Here is a 20,645-nt window from a genome sequence, read left to right on the forward strand (position 1 = left end):
TGGATTCAGACGAATAGATAGGCCCTTTTGGGCTGTCCGATCCGCGCGCAAATCTGAGCCGCTCGTTCCTCCTCTTTTAAGGAGATGAGGATCCTTAGATCCGGATGCCCGTAACCTTAGCTCGCCCCTTTTCGTGTGCTAGGTTTTGGGTCCCCACTTTCGCCGCTCGCCGCGACTAGCCAGAGCGAAGCTCTCTCCTCCTTTCACTGGTTCTGATGAAGCGAGCCTCTGGCTTTCTTCCTGGACGGCCAATTGGAAGATTCGTCCGAGAGGTGGCACCGGTTCCATAGCTAATATCTGCAATCGGAACGTCAAGTAAGAGTCATTCAAGATAAGTAAAAAATGGGTCGCCTTTTCTCGTTCTTTCATCAACCGGTACTGTGCGAGCGTCTCCTCTGGTCCCTCGAGTTTTTCTTCTGCAGCTTCGAGGTCATTCCACAAAGACGATAATTTGTTGTAGCATGCGGAAATCATCATATTTCCTTGTTTTAATTCGCTAAGTTCTCGCATCAAAGAAAAAATTCTTGCCCAATCTAGTTTGCCGTACATTTGCTTGATATTCTCCCACATATTTTTGGAATCTTCCGTCGATGGCAGACTGGCCGTGACGTCTAGGGAGATGCAATTCCCGATCCATGAGCGGACGAGCTGGTTGCATTTCCTCCAGTTTCGCGCCAGTCGGTCGTCAATCGGAATCGGGACGGTTCCATCTGGGAACCCGTCCTTGTCTTTTGTCTCCAGCGCTTGTCTGAGATCTCGGGACCACCTGGAATAGTTCTCTAGCTCGGTTAATTGCAGGTTGATTAGCCACAATTCTGGGCCATCGGCTGCTGAGACATACAGGGGGTCTCCGGGCTCCGGTCGTCCGGTGATTGCTCCGATGGGAAACGACAAAAATCGGGCGTGAAATTCGGGTAGGGATTTGTCCCTAAACTCGATTCGCCCAATCCGAATTGATGCGCCGCATTGAAAACTCCCGGTAAGAATTTGTGCCCAAACCCGGTTCTCTCGACCTGCTCGTCTGCTCCAATTCGGAGGTCGGGCTTGCCCCACTTACGGCTAGTGGGCTCCCTTCAGATTGGATGCCTTGGTGCCCTACAAAGCCAGGCGATGATGTAGTTGGGCTTGGCCCAAGGTACCATGGGTAAGGTACCCACTGGAAAGGTTGGCCCAAAACGGGTTGCCCAAATTAAACTGAGCCTGCGTGGTTATTTATTGTATGGGCTGGGTTTGGAGTGGCTGTTGTTGTGTTGTGGCAGGTGAGCTTTGGATCTGCGACTGCAATGGATTCTCTGCGATGGATTGATCGTCAGCCATTGAAGGTAAAAAAAAAAAAAAAATCTCTTATCTTCTTCCTCTAAGATGATTCCACTACCGGATGGCAGTTCTGTTTTTGTAGGTTAGGTGGGCAATCAGAAGTGGAAGCGAAAGGATCAAGAAGCGAAAAAAATTCAGAAGCCTAAAGCTCTGATACCATGAAAGAAGATGAGGAAGATGAGAGATTTTGTAAATTTGTGTATTCAATTGTATCTTCTGATGTACAATGCTTCTGTAATTATAATACAGAGATGAAATAATAAAGGCAAAGAGATATTTGGAAATCATAATCTAATCTCAATCTAAGATTCCTAGCTAATTTATATACAAACAAAATTGGTCGAGAATCCGAGCGTATTTTCTAGATTGATGCATATCTTCCAACATATATGAATAGGAACGAACCCCCACTGACTTCGTAGCAGCACATCAAGCGATGAAATGTTGAACGATGAACGTAAGAACCCCGTTGGGCAATAAAGAAAATAAAGAAACATTAGAACCACGTGTTCTATACATCAACGTCTTTAAACAATTTTGCAAGGAGAAAAGTGAGGTTAAAGAAAGCAAATTGCAATTGGACCTTCCCAACATGTGTGACACCCCAAACCACCTAGGGTCGCCACAGACACTTGATGTTACACCTAATGGAACACTAGCCACATCTCTTAGAAGAAGCGTCATGAATCATAGACATTTTTTTTTTCAAAACGGTTCCAGCGCGACTCATTAGCGGAAGCAAAATACAATATCTCCATCTCTCCCTCTAACAACCATGATATAATTGCACACCACTAATCATCATGAGAAAAGACAAAGCCACGACACTTTATTTACATATTTTCAAGATGGGTTTCCTTGGGTCGGTACATCAAAAGAAATGCCAGGACATGAAACCACACTCGGCCTAAACCCAAAAAGAAATAGTCGATCCACTACAACTCACGTGCAAGATCCCCCATCACTAGTGTCGGCTAACCACCCCAAAAAGTTTCAGCTCCTACTTGACACGCACAGCCCTCACACCCATCCTGGTGCATTAGGCAGTGGCGGCGGCAGCATCCCACGCATCGCTCCATTGCGTCGAACATGGACGGATATGAACTCTTGGACAACAGGGCCCCCAGCCAGGCCCACATCGTACATAACTAAACAACGCACTCGAATATACGTAAGACCAGGAACAGAGGGACAATCAAACTCCTCGCACTCGACCTTTACATCCGAAGGTAGGCCGTAAAATACGCCCCGCATGACAGTAGAGAGCGGCATGCTGCTAATCTGAAATGTTGGTCCCCGAAGGGGTGAGTACAATCACTCAGCAGGTAAATGAATCCAATAACCACTCAATGCATCATGCAATACAATCACAACATCATACATGTCACTCATGTATCTAAGCATACTTACCTCGAAGCCATGTATATACCATCCTACATCTTCATCACAATCATAACACATACATGTCATCAGGTCACATGTGATTGTCATCATATCATGTCATATATGCATGTCATCACGCCATAGGTGATCATCATTATGTCACCCACATGTATCATCATGCCATAGGTGATCATCATCACATCATACACATGTCATCATGCCATAGGTGATCATCATCACATCATATCATGTATGCATATCATCATGCCATAGGTGATCATCATCATATCATGTCATATATGCATATCATTATCATATCTTATATACATGTCGTCATGCCATAGGTGATCATCATCATATCATGTCATGTATGCATGATCCAATTTTCATTTTTTACTTTCAATTCGATCACCACATCACTCTTTCTCGGGATCATCAATTTCATCCCATACTTTACACTCGCACCCCATCCTGGCATCGCGAGAAAAACCTCTGGCATTCAGCAATTTAAGGCCACCGGGCATCTGGCACCCCTACATTCCGGGCATCTCGCATCCCAACTGGCATCACGAGGCATCCCCTCGGGCAAAGACCTCCGAGGCTTCCGGCACCCAACCATTGCGGGCATCCTGATACTCCCAGGGCCATCCGGCCATGTATCTCTATACATTCCGGGCATCCTGATACTCCTAGGGCATTATCATCCGCTACAAACAGATTTCTCATTTATCATTGATCATGTTTACGAATTTAGGTCTCAACTTAACATGGCACATGATGTAATGGCAAACAAAATCACTTTCATACTTTGATCTATACATGCATCATCAGTCATCATCATACATGCAGCAAGGTACAATCATCCATAAAGATAAAATTCATGGAATTCATACAATTTAAAATAGTCCATTTATCATGCCTTTTTTTTTAAATTTATTTAAATCCCAGCTTGTACCATTTTCGAAAATATTTAAATTAAATATTCATATGATTCTAAAAAATCATGAAATTAATGCTAGTGATAGACAAGACAATAGGGTAATAATTTCATGAAAAACACAAGGCCAATCGAATTCCACACAAAATTATAATTCCCACAAATACAGCATGTAATTTCGGATAAAAACAGAATGCACAGTTTCCGAAATAATTTGATTAAAATATCCAAAAGACCTCCGAAAATTACGAAATTTTACCAGGTTATAGCCAAGACACTAAAGTAGAGTTTTAATGAAGACTTATACGACAAATTATTTTTACATTATTTTCTACAGTCACACGAAGCTTCTGGATCTAACACCGAAACGTCCAGTGCATGTTTCTCCGAAATACTGAGTATTCACCTACCTATTCTTCTTATTTTCCTCTGAAATTTGGATATATTTTACTTCAAGAGGTCCCCTACAACTTTCATGAAGAGATCTAAGTCAAAATTCCAGAGTATAGTCATCATACGGGTCCATGAAGTCTCGGGTAACCTGTACCGCGTCTCCAGATCTACGGTTTTCAAGAGTAAGTTGATTCACTAGGCTAATCTTATTCATTTTGCTTCAAATTTGAGTATGTTAAACTTCAAGATGTTCTATACAAGTTTCATGAAGAAGTCGAAAAGATATTCTTAGTAAAAATCAACATGCAACCACAAATCCACCGAAAGGTCAGTGAGATCGTTCCAGATCTCCATAGGATGAGAGTTTGACCCCTCAAATATCCATCATTTTGTACCAAATTTTAGCATGTTATATTTTAAGATTTTTTCTACAAGTTTCATGAAGAGATCAAAGTCAAAATCGAACTCAAAACACACATGCAAGCTCTCACAAAATTCTGGGTCAGGCGGATCTCACGAAAACAGCATGCAAACTCAAGAACAAACCACACTAGCTTCACTTCCTTGCCTCCAAACATCCTAGATTCCGACCACACATGCAAGACATTCATGCAAGAGTAGAAAGCAGATTCCCAACTTGCCTCTAAACCGAACTAGCAATGAGCACACGGCGGCGAACGGGCGGCGATGGACGGATGGCGAGCTCCTTCCTCTCGGTTTCTCCTCTCTCGGCCTCACTCTCTCTCTCTCTCTCTCTCTCTCTCTCGCACGGTTCTCTCTCTCACTTGGCTGAACAACACAATTGGCCACCCTCTCTCTCTCCTCTTCCTTTTATTTCCCCAATTCCTCATCATTTGCAATCATTAGATTGCCTCTTCCAATGGCCAATACATGAAGACCTCCTTGCCACTTGTCATAACACATGCAATTGGGCTTTGGGCTTGGGCTTGGAGACATTTGGGCCAGCAATGGGCCAGCCACTCCTCCCCCTTTCTTGGTCGACGGCAGCCCACTTGTGGGCTTCATTGGGCCGGCCAACTTGGCCCATTAAAGATCCACTCTTGGGCCTAAGGCCCAATCCAAATAAAATCAAATTTTCCCCTTTTTCTATTCTTCCTTTTATGCATTTAATTACTAAATTCCACATAGCCAAAAATCTTGTAACATTTTATTTATAGGAATCTAATCTATGAGGTGTATAGCCAAGCATAGATTATTCTCATTAATCTATTCTATAGTCCAAATTTCAAAAATTTCATGAACACAAGCACATATCACTTAGCCTTAAGAAAACTAATGGCTAAAGCATAAACCATAGGTAATTTCATTACCTAATTATGAGTCTTAATACACCTTAGAGCTTGTCTTGAATTTTTGGGATGCCACAACATGCGACGGCTTAGTCATATTAAAATCAAACCTCGCCATGTTCAAACTAAATTACGGTGAATCTTCCCGGTTCTTGCTGCTATGTTCAAATGGCAACACCAAGCTATAAAGACCGATGAGCAATATCGACCAATCTCACATCGCACCGTCTTCAAATCTTCACCATCATATTCTTAGCATCAATCCTTGTTGTTCGTTCTTGACTAAATACAAGCTACGCACGAAATGGCAGCGAACCTCTTCACTCCATGTCGGATGGGCAAGTTCGATCTCTCTCACAGGGGAGTGCTAGCGCCTTTGATGAGATGCAGAGCGATCGATGGGATTCCATTGCCAGTGCATGCAGAGTACTATGCGCAAAGAACGACCAAGGGTGGTTTTCTCATCACCGAAGGCACCCTCATCTCTGACACGGCCGCTAGGTACGTCCTTTTGTCCTGAGATCAAGCTGTCTTCTATATATCACGTAGAAAGGAACTGGAATTGTCTACATACTGATGTACACCTGAGCACCGCAAGCTATTTATACCCTATTCGTTGCTTGACAGCAAGTAATATGAACTTCGCTTTCGATCATAGGAGGATCTTTAACTTTAAGAAATAAAATGTTGTTAAACCAGGTTTCCAGGTACTCCTGGTATTTACACTGAAGAGCAAGTCGAAGCATGGAAGAAGGTGGTGGATGTTGTTCATTCCAAGGGCGGCATCATCTTCTGCCAACTTTGGCACGTTGGTCGTACCTCCAACCGTGGTACTAAATTCATTTTCTCAAACCGACGCCACAAAATATCTCTGTAGCTCCCCCATATATCAAATACTAACGATCTGCACTATTTGAATTTGACAATCTGTTTTTGCGGTTATACTTTTTTCCTACTTTGGCAATGTTAACTTATTAAATTTCACCTCATATACTTGTTTCTAACAACAATTGGTATTATATAATGGTGATTGTATTAGTTTATCAACCCGATGGAGGCGCTCCGATTTCGTCGACAAATCAATCCATCTCCGATAAATGGAAAATCATCCTGCCCGACGGGACTCTCGATGTTCCTCACAAACCAAGAGCTCTCCAAACACACGAAGTATGGCAGGTTATCGAGAAATATTGCCAAGCAGCTGCGAATGCCCGGAGGTGAGTGCCGAATGCCCGGAGGTGTGTGCCGGATGTCCTCGGGAGTTTCGAGATGCCCAGAGTGTGTGTGCCGGATGCCCTGAGGTGTGTGTCGGATGTCCTCGAGAGTTTCGAGATGCCCGGAGGTGTGTGCCGGAGGTTCCTCGTGATGCCAGGTTGGGTACGAGCGATAAAACATGGGATGCAATTACTGGTCCTGGGAAAGAAAAATGTGGTGACCCAATTGCAAGATAAAAAGCTGAAATTGAATCATGCATGGAATGGTGACATGTATGCATGGCCATATGCTATAATAGGTATAAGTGCATGGTGGTATGTGCATATAGTATGGTGACATGTATGCATGGTAGAATGATGTCACACGTACAAGTGCATGGTGGTATATGCACATGACATGGTGACTTATATACATGGCTGTTTTGATGAAATGTGCATGGCTGAAAGGTAAGACATGTTCAGCATGTATGAACTATATGTACTCTACCATGATGTCATGATTGTTATGTTTGATGCATTGAGTAGTTTAATGGATCTTTTACCTGCTGAGAGTAGTTTAATGGATCTTTTACCTGCTGAGTGGTTGTACTCACCCCTTTTGGGGATTAGCATTTCAGATTAGAAAGATGCCTTTGTTGCCGGTTGCACACGGTACTTACTATGGCATACCTACTGATGTGGATGTGGAGTAAGCATGTCTATGTCGGTGCACCTGGTTTAGTTTTTGTTCGATTTTGAGTGTTGGTTATGTATGACGTGGGTCGAGCTGATGGCCCGGTCATCCAGGAGTTTATATCTGTCCATGTCCGATGCCATGGAGTTATGTTAGGCATGTTACCGCCGCCACCACCCGATGCACCAGATTGGGTATGATGGCGCATATAGCTGATGAGAGCTGACACTTTTTGGAGATAGCCGATGCTCGTAGATGGAGGGTGGTACATGATCGATGTAGAATCGAGTCCTTTTGGGATGGTAGCCAAGTATAGTTAAAATATTGGCTTTTTGTTGTATCGACCTTGATGTCCATCATGAAAATATAAATAAGAGTTAATCGGCATTATCTTTTCTTACGGTGCGTAGTTGGTGTGTATTGCATTATGGTTATTGGAGGGAGAGATGGTGAGACTTGTTTATGCTTCCACTAATAAGTTGTGCTGGGACCTTTTCAAAATAAAAATAAAAATCCCTAGTCAAAGGGTATCAGTCTGTGAAGTTATATGAGATAGAGTAATTAAAAGAGATCACCTGTGGCGACCTTAGGCTAGTTGGGGGTGCCATAACCCTTTTTTTTTTTTTTTTTTTTTTTTTTTTTTTTTGTATCAGAGCAATGGTAATAGATTAGAGTGATAAGGAGCCTCATTTGAAAATTGAGGAACATGATGACAATGCACACCGTAGGGTATTAAATGGAATAATTGGTTAACCTTGAATAACGGGTGATGAGTATTCACTCGTAGATCCCTAGTAGTTTATTATGAGTTGCTTTTAGGTACCAGTAACATGTATATGTTACTTATGTAGTAGTAGTTGCTTTGAATGGGGACAGTGAGTCTCAAATTATTCCTGAGGCAGTGCTTGGAAATTGCAGGAAAGTTATGGTGCGAGCTGGAAGTACTCATCCATCGAGGGTTGAAGCCTCTGCTGCAAAGGCTGAACCCCAAATGGAAGACATCCTGCATGCATTGGCCAATATTGGAAATCTGATAGAAAGGCAAGCGCATCAATAACCTGGAATGGAACGTCGCCCTCAAGGACTGGTGGAACAATTTCTGAAGTTGAAGCCACTTAAATTTAGTGGAATAGGAAGTCCTGAGGAGGCGGAACATTGGATTGATGGAATGGAGCGAATTTTCAGGTTGTTGGACTGCAATGATGCTGAGAAAATAGTTTTGGCAAAGTACCAGCTGGAGGGAAATGCAAAGTTTTGGTGGAGAGCTTCAAGTGATACAATCTTTCCACTAGGTACTGATGTGAACTGGGAAGAGTTTGTTAGAATTTTCAATAGGAAGCATTTCTCTGACTGTGCAAAGGATAAGAAGATCACTGAGTTTGTTCAGTTGGAACAAAGGGAGCCGACAAAGGGATCGATGAGGCAAAATTTTCTGAATTGTCTAGGTATGCTCTCAGATTGATTGAGGATCGTGAGGAAAAATCTAAGAGATTTCTAGAAGGATTGAAGACTGATATTAGGAAACAACTGGTGCCTTTGAATATAAGGGATTATAATGAGATTTATGAAATGGCACAGTTAGTGGAGTAAGAGCTGGTGAGAGAGCGATTAGAGTTTAAGAAACAGCTGAACTTTAGTGATGTGAAAAAGGGTAAGAGACTCCATACTGGTCAAGGTCAGACTTGGAATGCAAAGAAAAAGAGCAATTTTGGAAATTTTGGAAGAGCACCCTATCGAAATGAAGAATGTCGAAGGTGTGATGGGCAACATGGCCCTGGCCCAGGACCTTGTAATGGACAGCTGGAATGCTATGGTTGTGGACAAGTAGGTCACCTTAAGAGAGATTCCCACAAGAAAGGTCGCAAATGAGTGTTGGCTCAGTGCGACAGGCATAGCAGAGTGCTGTTAAACCAAACCTACCAAGGAATCCGTAGAGGCCACCAGCACAAGGAAGGGTGTATGCGGTCACCCAAGAGGAAGCAGAAGCTTCCAGAAATGTTATATCAAGTACGATCCTTATAAATGATAAAAAGGCATATGCATTGTTTGATACGGGTGCTACGCATTCATTTGTGTTTGAAAGATATAAACGGTTGAGTAAAATAGAAACTACGTCTCTTGAGACGCCTCTTGGTGTTTCTACGCCTTTAAAGAATATGGTATTGTCTATGCTGGTGTGTGGAAGATGTAAGATAACAATGGGAGGAAAGGATATGGAAATAGACTTAGTCGTAATGGTTATGTATGATTTTGATGTTATCATAGGAATGGATTGGCTTCATAGGTATTGGGCCAAAATGGATTGTTATAGAAAAGTGATCCAATTTATTTTACCTGATTAGTCTAGTTGTGAATTTTTGGGAGGTCATACCAACCTATCTACAGCACTTATTTCAGCAATAGAGGCTCGTGCGTTACTTGACAAAGGATGTCAATGGTACCTGGCTATGGTTAAAGATTATATTAAGGAAGAGCCTAAGCTTGATGAAATTCGAGTAGTTAATGAATTTCAAGATGTATTTCCTTAGGAGTTGCCTGGATTACCGCCGGAACGAGAAATTGAGTTTGAAATTGAATTAATGCCTGGAATAGGACCAATATCGAAAGCCTCGTACAGGATGACCTTAATGGAACTGAAGGAGTTGAAAGTGCAACTACAGGAGTTGCTTGATAAAGATTCATTAGGCCAAGTGCTTCACCTTGGGGTGCACCAGTCTTGTTTGTGAAAAAGAAGGATGGGTTGATGCGCTTATGTATTGACTATAAGCAATTGAATCAAGTGACCATTAAAAATAAATATCCTTTGCCTAGAATTGATGACCTAATTGACCAACTTCAGGGAAGTTCGGTCTTCTCTAAAATTGACTTAAGGTCGGGATACTATCAGTTAAGAATTAAGAAAGAAGACATTCCTAAGACTGCGTTTAGGACTCGTTATGGACACTACGAGTTCCTTGTCATGCCGTTTGGATTGACAAATGCACCAGCTTCATTCATGGATTTGAAATTATAGGATATTTAAGCCTTATTTGGATCAGTTTGTGATTATTTTCATTGATGATATCCTAGTATATTCTAGAGGACTTGAAGAGCATGAGCAACACTTGAGCATAGTTTTGCAAATTTTGAGGGATCATAAGTTGTATGCTAAATTCAGCAAATGTGAATTTTGGTTGGACCGGATAGCATTTTTGGGACACGTGGTGTCAGGAGGAGGAATTTCAGTGGACTCGGTGAAAGATGAGATGGTAATAAATTGGCCGAGACCGACGACACCCACTGAGATACGGAGTTTCTTAGGATTGGCTGGTTATGATAGAAGGTTTATTGAAGGGTTTTCATGATTGGTAGGTCCTTTAACAAAATTGACTCGAAAGAACGTGAAGTTTGAATGGAATGGGGAATGCGAAAGGAGTTTCTAGGAGCTTAAAAGAAAATTGACCTCGGCTCCAATCCTAACTATACCAACTGAATATGATGATTTTATAGTATATAATGATGCATCTCACAAAGGATTGTGATGTGTTTTGATGCAGCATGGCAAGGTCATAGCCTATGCATCTAAACAATTGAAACTCCATGAACTGAACTACCCAACACATGATTTAGAATTAGCAGCTATAGTGTTCGCTTTGAAGATATGGAGGCATTATTTATATGGGGAAAAGTTTGAGATTTATACAGATCACAAGAGCTTGAAATATCTGTTCTCACAAAAGGAGTTGAACATGAGACAAAGGAGGTGGATGGAGTTGTTAAAGGATTATGATTATGAGATACGATACCATCCGGGGAAGGCGAATAAGGTAGCGGATGCTTTTAGTCGTAAGTCAACCATGGAGATGGCCAGTTTAAGAATGACGGAATGGAGCTTGTTAAAGTCCGTAGCGGACTCAGAGTTTAAATTAAAAGTGGATTGTCTTACCGATATGCTTAGTGCATTAAGGATTGAACCTGAAATTATTCAGAAAGTTAAGATCTTGCAAGAGTCTGACCCGGAAATTATGAAAGTGAAAGATGCAATGTCTTTAGGAAAAAGACCATAATTTCAAGTCTCTAAAGATGGAGTGGTAAGATGCTAGGGATGACTCTATGTTCCCGACAACGAAGAAGTAAAGAAGGAAATTCTGTCGGAGGCACATAGGAGTAATTATAGTATTCATCAAGGAAGTACAAAGATGTACAGGAATCCGCTTCAGCAATTTTGGTGGAATGTCATGAAGAATGATATAGCTAAGCATGTCTCTCAATGTTTAACGTGTCAGCAAGTAAAGGCGGAACACCACAAACCCGCAGGACTGTTGAGACCATTGGATATACCATAGTGGAAGTGGGAACATGTAACGATGGACTTTGTGCAAGGACTGCCAAGGACATCAAATGGTCACAACTCTATTTGGGTAATAGTGGATCGTTTGACGAAGTTTGCTCATTTCCTAACTGTCCGCGTAGAGTACTCGATGAGTAAACTTGTTGAGATGTATGTAAGTTAGGTAATACGCTTGCATGGTATTCCTGTAACAATCACTTCTGATCGAGACTCTAGGTTTACTTCAAATTTTTGGCGAAGTCTTCAAGATGCCTTAGGGACAAAGTTTCAATTTAGTACTGCTTTTCATCCTCAAACAGATGGACAAACAGAAAGAGTAATCCATACATTAAAGGATATGTTAAGGGCTTGTGTGATTGACTTTAAAGGGAATTGGGATGAAAGATTGCATTTGGTGGAGTTTGCTTATAATAATAGTTTTCAAAGAAGTATAGGCATGGCTCCCTATGAAGCATTATATGGAAGGAGATGTAGCACTCCTGTCTGTTGGAATGAAGTAGGTGAAAAGAAATTGACAGGACCTGAGATAGTACAAGTTACTACAGAAGCGGTTGAGATAATTAGGAAAAGACTTAAGACAGCTCAGAATAGGCAAAGAGATTATGCTGATAGGTGTAGAAGGCCTTTAGGGTTTAATGTGAGAGATCACGTATTTCTTAAGGTATCTCCTATGAAAGGAATATCTCCATTCGGAATGAAGGGTAAACTGAGCCCTAGATTTGTTGGACCTTTTGAGATACTTGAGAGAATATGAGATGTAGCTTATCGTTTGGCGCTGCCTCCTAAATTGGAAAATTTGCATGATGTGTCTCATGTGTTGATGTTGAGGAAGTACCAGCCGGATCCTAATCACATACTCGATCATGAAGTCATCAAAGTAGATGAGAAAGTGAGGTACATCGAAGAGCTTGTGCAAATACTGGATCAAAATGAGCAAGTTCTTAGGACTAAGAAGATTCCTTTAGTTAAGATATTATAGTGACATCATGATGTGGAGGAAGCCACATGGGAGAGTGAAAATGAGATGAGGGAAAGGTACCCTCATTTGCTCGAGGAGACATAGGTAATGTCTAATTTTGAGGATGAAATTCTCTAGGAAGGGGAGAATTGTGGCATCCTAAAACTCCGTCGCAACCTCTAGATGCCTTACAACCTTTGGTAGGGCGATGGACGTATCATTGACCTATGTTATGGTCTTTAGACCAAAGAAGTGTAATAGAATTAATGACCGATCACCTAATGGGTGAATATCTTGTTGGAAACATGTTCCATGCCCATGTGAGATCCAGATTTATTTGATGAGGAAAATTATGTTTTTGGCCATGAATTTTATAAGTTGGACTTTATTAATCTATGTTACAAAGTATTATAGCCATTTAAATTTGCAATTTAGTACTTTGATTTAATAGGGATTTAGTTAGTTTTTAAAAGGGTCAATTCTGGATTTATTTAAGCTTGGGTCTTAGGCCCAAGAGTGTTGGGCCTAAGATGGGCCAAAATGGCCGGCCCATAGAGCCCATGAGGGGCTGTCGATCGCACGAAGAAGGGGGGGGGGAGAGACCGGTTTGCATGCCTCCCCCATTTGTCCTAAGAAGATGGCCAAGTGTCAAGCCATGCAAGATTAATGATGGCTAATGATGGAGGGAAGGAAATTAGGGGGAAAAGTGACCAGATTGAGCTAAAGGAACCGAGAGAGAGAGAGAGGAGAGAGAGAGAGAGAGAGAGAGAGAGAGAGAGAGAGAGAGAGAGAGAGAGAGAGGTGTCACACAGTAGAGAGAGAGAGAGAGAGGAGATAAGGAGAGGAAAGGAAGAAAGGAAGAGCGGAAGGAGGAGGGCCGTCCGTCGATCGTCCGCCTTGCTCACCGTCGTTCGTTGTCCGTCGCCGCCGTGTCTCACCGTTGTGCACGCCGTTTGCTCGGTTTGGAGGCAAGTGGGATCCTTTGATCTACTCTTGCATGCTGTGCTTAGTGTGTGTGATTGAATGGTAACAATTTCGGATGTATAGAATGTGAAAAAATTTGAAGTTATAAGAGTGGTGCTCTAGTCTAGTGTATTGTTCTTGAAAAAAGCAGCTCGACCTTGGATGTTCTAGTGACTTGCATGTGATGTTCTAGTTAAATTTTGGCTTTGATCTCTAAAGAAAGTTGTAAAGGACTTTGTGGAGTATAACATACTCAAATTTGGGACAAAAAAAACAAGTATAAGTGGGTGAAATCGTTATTCTTTGGAAAGACTGGATCTGGAGATTTTGGTACCCACCCGTGATGAATGCATGGACTGTAAGGCAATATTTTTGTTGAAATTTCACTTTTATTTCTTAACAAAAGATGTAAAGGACATCATGAGGTTTCACATATTCAAATTTCATAATTTTTTAAGTTCATTTGCCTATTTAACCAAAAATGTTTCAAAAACTGTGCAAGTAGAACGAACAGAATTAGTAGTTCTGTGATGCGTGGTCTATATTGAACTATATGTGGATATTTTGGTATAGTGTTCTTCTTGAAGTATTTACCTTATGGTCTTGGCTATCACATAGTCAAATTTCATAATTTTTGAATTTCATTTTGGGTATTTAATGAAAATATTTTCTAAAACTGTACTAGCTGGATTGTGCAAATTTCAAAAGCTGTGATGTATGGACTATCCTGGTTTGTATGAAATTCTGGTGGTGTTGTGTTCTTCATGAGATAAATGCCCCTAGAGTTTGTCTATGATGTACTAAATTCTTAGAAATTATTAGAGACAATTACTAAATTTTAGAAAATGTAAATTTAAAAGAATGCATTATGTTTTCTAAAATAATAGTAATTGATCTTGCTGCATATGTGATGATATATGGCATTACATATAAAATCAAAAGCTGAAATTGACCTTGTTGCCATCACATCATGTGCCATGTTAATATTGAGATACAATTGTGAACCTGAATTATGATAAATGAGGATGATGTCGGAGGTGTGAGCCAACGATGCCTCGGGAGTGTCGGGATGCCCGGAGGTGAGTGTTGGATGCCTGGAGGTGTGTGCCGGATGTCCTCGGGAGTTTCAAGATGCCCGGAGTGTGTGTGCCGAATGCCCCGAGGTGTGTGCCGGATGTCCTCAGGAGTTTCGAGATGCCCGGAGGTGTGTGTCGGAGGTTCCTCGCGATGCCAAGTTGGGTGCGAGCGATAAAACATGGGATGCAATTACTGGTCCTGGGAAAGAAAAATGTAGTGACCTAATTGAAAGATAAAAAGCTAAAATTGAATCATGCATGGTATGGTGACATATATGCATGGCTGTATGATATAATATGTATACGCGCGTGGTGGTATGTGCATATAGTATGGTGACATGTATGCATGGCAAAATGATGTCACACGTACAAGTGCATGATGGTATATGCACATGACATGGTGACTTATATACATGGCTGTTTTGATGAAATGTGCATGGCTGAAAGGTAAGACATGTTCAACATGTATGAATTATATGTACTCTACTATGATGTCATGATTGTTCTGTTTGATGCATTGAGTAGTTTAATGGATCTTTTATCTACTGAGTGGTTGTACTCACCCCTTTTGGGGATTAACATTTCAGATTAGAAATATGCCTTTGCTGCCGGTTGCACGCGGTACTTACTATGGCATACCTACTGTTGTGGATGTGGAGTGTACTGAGCATGTCTGTGTCGGTGCTCCTGGTTTAGTTTTTGTTTGAGTCCGAGTGTTGGTTATATACGACGTGGGTCGAGCTGATGGCCCGGTCATCTGGAAGTTTATATCTGTCCATGTCCAACGCCATGGAGTTATGTTAGAGATGTTACCGCCGCCACCACCCGATACACCGGATTAGGTATGATGGCGCATATAGCTGATGAGAGTTGACACTTTTTGGAGATAGCCGACACTCGTAGATGGAGGGTGGTACATGATCGATGTAGAATCGAGTCCTTTTGGGATGGTAGCCGAGTATAGTTAAAATATTGGCTTTTTGTTGTATTGACCTCGATGTCCATCATGAAAATATAAATAAGAGTGAATCGGCATTATCTTTTGTTATGGTACGTAGTTGTGTGTATTGCATTAAGGTTATTAGAGGGAGAGATTGTGAGACTTGTTTATGCTTCCGCTAATAAGTTGCGCTGGGACCTTTTGAAAAAAAAAAATAAAAATTCCCTAGTCAAAGGGTATCGGTCTGTGAAGTTATATGAGATAGAGTAATTAAAAGAGATCACCTGTGGCGACCTCAGGGGAGTCAGGGGGTGCCACAAGTGATTAATGAGGCGTTGATTTTTTTTTTTTTTAGGCCATTTAAGGTTGAGTCAAGAGAGAATTGAAGCCAATTGAGGGGGATTGAACCAAAATTCGTAGCTCCCCCATAACCCTAGCCAAATGGACCAATTGAGAAGTCATGGGAAGTGTGTTGGTGGCCAAATGAAGGCCAAGTATTGATACTTGGCTTAGGATGAATCTTGTGAAGCAAGATGTGGAAATATCAAGCAAGTGGAGCCCTTCATCCCTCACTTCTCTCTCTCTCTCTCTCTCTCCCTCATCTCTATCCTCTCCATCTCTCTCTCATTTCCACCGTCCAAGACCCTCTCCTCTTCATTTTCGAAACCCTCAGGCCAGCAAGAAGACCGGCAGAAGGAGCTGCAGCTGTCGCACGCCTCCACCCACGCCACCACCGGTTTCTGCTCTAGTTGACCTCTCGCCAAATATCCGAGTAAAAAGTAGACTTCCCGGATGAACCAGCAAAGGATTCACATATCATCGTGATGAGGACATCCAGACCGTTCCAACAAGCCTAACCTCATCCCGAACGGAGCCGCCAGCCGTCCCATACAGCCGTCACAAGCTGCCGGTTGTCGGCCCAAGCCTAGCTTTTTCTGTGGGCCTGCAAGGCTTGTAAGCCCAGCCCGAGTGTCCGCCGATGCCGCCGAAAGTTTGGATTTCGGCTGCCGTCACGTTGCCGTTGCGGTGATCTGGTCTTCGCTTTGCTCAAGTGAGTAATCTCACTAATCCTTGCTTAGTAGACTAATGATGCTTAAAGGTTGATTAGATTTAATTAAGTGCAATTAGGTGGTTAGATTAGCATGGATTAGCAATTATTAGTTAATTGCATTTCATATTAGTTAGGTGGTTAGTGTAATTAGCTCGAGAATAGTCTGTAACATTTATTGAATGCATCTCGGGATTTGTCCCGACCCTTATCGAGCTTCAATCAGGTATTACAGGCCTGAATTGGATTTTTAGTAATTAATTAATTAATTAATTATTTTCTGAAAATTAGGCTGGGATAGCTGACGACCAGAATTTCGTGCTGATTGCAGTGGTGCTCTCTATTTATTTAATTGAGTACTTGGTTGTGCAAATTGAGTGCAAAAAGTAATTGTGGGTATTTATCTCAGAAATTGAATAACTTTGGTAATTGAGTGGAAAATTACCGGGCGTCGGTTTACAGTGTCAAAAATCTATTTTTGTACTGCTGAAAGGAGTGGGTGAATAAAAAAGAAATTATTGTATCTTGGCTAAGGCCAACCGTGTGCCTACACACGTGTACTTTTATCAAATATGATGAAAATGGTAAAATTGATTGTGTCTTCGGAACAAAAAGAAAACACTATAACAGCTCGATGATTCATATGTCTTTTGGAGAATGGACGTTATACTATTACAGCTCGATGACTCTCATGTCATTTTGAGAAAGAATTGCTTGTATACCGGCTCGATGACCATATACGTCATCTTGGAGAATGGACGGTATTAAATGTCGGCTCGGTGATTCTATAGATCATCTTGGAGAATGGATGGCATGCCATAACGGCTTGGTGACTCAACATGTCATCTCGAAGAATGTACGTTATGATGAATATACTCGGTGACTCTATATGTCATCTCGGAGAATGAATCGTATAATATACTGGCTTGGATAGCGTATTGGTTTCCTAATCGAGTCTTAGTGGGGTAGAACTTGCTGAGACGTAGTCTCATCCCAGTTGTGGGATAACATTTCAGGCCCGTGATAAGCCTGTGGAGGAGGAACCAGAAGAGGACGATGAGCCGAAAAAAAGATGAAGAGCTTGAAGGATGTGAGCTTAGTGAAAAAGAGTCAGAAGAGGATCAGGATGATCTTGAGTATGACCTGGATGAGGACTGAGATCCCATTCTGTCTTGTCAGACCTTGTCTGCATGTGAATAGATGTTAGATCAAACTTATGTATATAGTATTGTAGAATACTACGAGATGTTTGTAAAAAGGAGTGATTGTGAATTTTCAGTATGAAAAATATGGCCCTGCTTTTCTATCCAATCGTCTTATTGTCTGGGGATTTATAACTGTTTTCGCATGTGCTATTAATAATGAAAGGGGTCAGCGATACTTAGTCCTGAGATATAGCATTTTAAAATCGACTAAATAGAAGGATGTGCGTGTGCCCAAGGATCGGGGTGTGACACGAGATGTCTATAGCATGGTCCAAATCGAAATCAAAGTTGCGTCCATACCTCTTGTTCTCGCACATCATCAATCGATCATCTCACAGATGAATTATAATTGGGCACGGTAGAAGCCAATTAGAGTTTTCTCAATCGAGAAGCAAAGAGAAAAATTTCAACTCTCCTAGCCTCCTGGCATGCACGTAATGTATTACGTCGATTCTGCCGCAAGGGTTCGCATGGCAACAGCAATTGATGTTTATTTATTTCTTATTGGCCGCTAGAGAAGCTGGCACGTGAGCGGTGTTGTTCGAGAGTTTGTATAACCCAACATATTGTTATTAATATTAGATTCTCCGGACAGTGAACATAGACTGATTGCTTTATATGAACAGGAACGAACCCCCCACCGACTTCGTAGCAGCCCAGCAGGCGATGAAATGTTGAACGGTCAACGTAAGAACCCCATTGGGTAATAAAGAAAATAAAGAAACGTTAGAACCACATGTTCTATACGTCAACGTCTTTAAAACAATTTTGCAAGGAGAAAAGTGAGGTTAAAGAAAGCAATTGCAATTCGACCCTCCTAACATGCGACCACTTAGTCATAACAAAATTAAACCTAGCCATGTGCAAACTTAATTACGGCAAAGCTTCCCAGTTCTTGCTGCAATGTTCAAATGGCAACACCCAACTATAAAAACCGATGAGCAATATCGATCAACCTCACATCGCACCGTCTTCAAATCTTCATCATCATATTCTTAGTATCAATCCTTGTTGTTCGTTCTTGACAGAATACAAGCTACACCACGAAATGGCCGCGAACCTCTTCACTTCATGCCAGATGGGCAAGTTCGATCTCTCTCATAGGGCAGTGCTAGCGCCTATGACGAGATGCAGAGCAATCAATGGGATTCCATTGCCGGTCATGCAGAGTACTATGCGCAAAGAACGACCAAGGGTGGTTTTCTCATCACCGAAGGCACCCTCATCTCTGACACGGCCGCTGGGTACGTCCTTTTGTCCTGAGATCAAGTTGTCTTCTATATATCACGCAGAAAGGAACTGAAATTGTCTACATACCGATGTACACCTGAGCACCGCAAGCTATTTATTCCCTATTCATTGCTCGACAGCAAGTAATATGAACTTCGCTTTGGATCATAGGAGGATCTTTAAGTTTGAAAAATAAAATGTTGTTAAACCAGGTTTCCAGGTAGTGCTGGGATTTACACTGAAGAGCAAGTCGAAGCATGGAAGAAGGTGGTGGATGCTGTTCATTCCAAGGGCGGCATCATCTTCTGTCAACTTTGGCACGTTGGTCGTGCCTCCAACCGTGGTACTAAATTCATTTTCTAAAAATATCACATAATCACGACCTGCACTATTTGAATTTGACAATCTGTTTTTGCCCTTATACTTTTTTCCTACTTTGGCAATGTTAACTTACTAAGTTTCACCTTCTATACTCGTTTCTAACAACAATTGGTATTATATTATGGTGATTGTATTAGTTTATCAACCCGATGGACGCGCTCTGATTTCGTCAACAAATCAATCTATCTTTGATAAATGGAAAATCATCATGCCCGACGGGACTCTCGATGTTCCTCACAAACCAAGAGCTCTCCAATCACATGAAGTATGGCTGGTTATTGAGCAATATCGCCAAGCAGCTGCAAATGCCATCCGAGCAGGTTAGTCCATGAACTATAATCATATCGTGATAGATGCTAAAATTACTCGTATTTACTTCGTTTGTTGCACATAAATATTAATAATCAAATCAATTTCCACTTTAGGTTTTGATGGTGTTGAGGTGCATGGAGCACATGGCTATCTCATTGATCAATTCTTCAAGGACTCAATCAATGATAGAGTAGATGAATTTGGGGGATGAATTGAGAATAGATGCAGATTCTTGATGGAGATCATCAAAGTGGTAGCAGGAGAAGTTGGCACTGATCGAGCGGGAGTTAGAATCTCACCAGCGATTGACCACCTGGATGCCATGGACTCCGATCCACTCAATCTAGGCCTATCGATCATCGAGAGATTGAACAAGTTCCAAAATGAGATAGGCTCCAAACTCGCCTATCTCCATGTGACTCATCCTTGATTCACACTCAATGGCACGGAGAATTACGTCAAACAAGAGGAGGATGAAGAAGCTCAATTGATGAGAACTTTGAAGAGAGCTTATCAAGGTACTTTCATGTTGAGCGGCGGCTTCACGCGAGAGCTCGGGATGAAGGCTTTGGCTGGAGGAGATCCGGACTTGATATCGTACGGTCGGCTCTTCATCTCTAACCCTGATTTGGTCTACCGATTCAAGGTGGATGCACCATTGAATGGTTACAACAGAGATACATTTTATACTCAAGATCTAGTTGTTGGTTACATAGATTACCCATTTCTTGACCAGGAAAATGGGGAAGTGACACACTAGTAAATGAAAATGCTACTGGTGTGTTTGTACTCCTGGGAAGTTTGGGTTACATCGTACAAGTTAATGCACCAAGGAGGATCGAAGAAATAAGACAACTAGTTCATTGCATATGCCTTATGTCCGTGACAAGAGGGAACATGGTTTGTACCTTATAGAGTCAATAACATAGAGTCTGATGAATAATTATATCTCCTTGTTCAACAAACTATAATTCT

General features: G+C 41.7%; 1 protein-coding gene across 1 annotated transcript; it reads left to right on the forward strand.

The window, feature by feature from the left end:
* The first annotated feature begins 5,674 nt into the window (after positions 1–5,674).
* Positions 5,675–20,430, forward strand: LOC104440230 (12-oxophytodienoate reductase 3). The gene is given in 5 exon segments (XM_039300018.1): positions 5,675–5,841; positions 6,040–6,170; positions 19,496–19,678; positions 19,784–20,085; positions 20,140–20,430. Coding segments are annotated over 5 exon segments (1,074 nt in total).
* The last annotated feature ends 215 nt before the right edge of the window (positions 20,431–20,645 follow it).

Source organism: Eucalyptus grandis, chromosome 8 (assembly GCF_016545825.1).
Source record: "Eucalyptus grandis isolate ANBG69807.140 chromosome 8, ASM1654582v1, whole genome shotgun sequence".
In the NCBI taxonomy this organism is placed as follows: domain Eukaryota; kingdom Viridiplantae; phylum Streptophyta; class Magnoliopsida; order Myrtales; family Myrtaceae; genus Eucalyptus; species Eucalyptus grandis.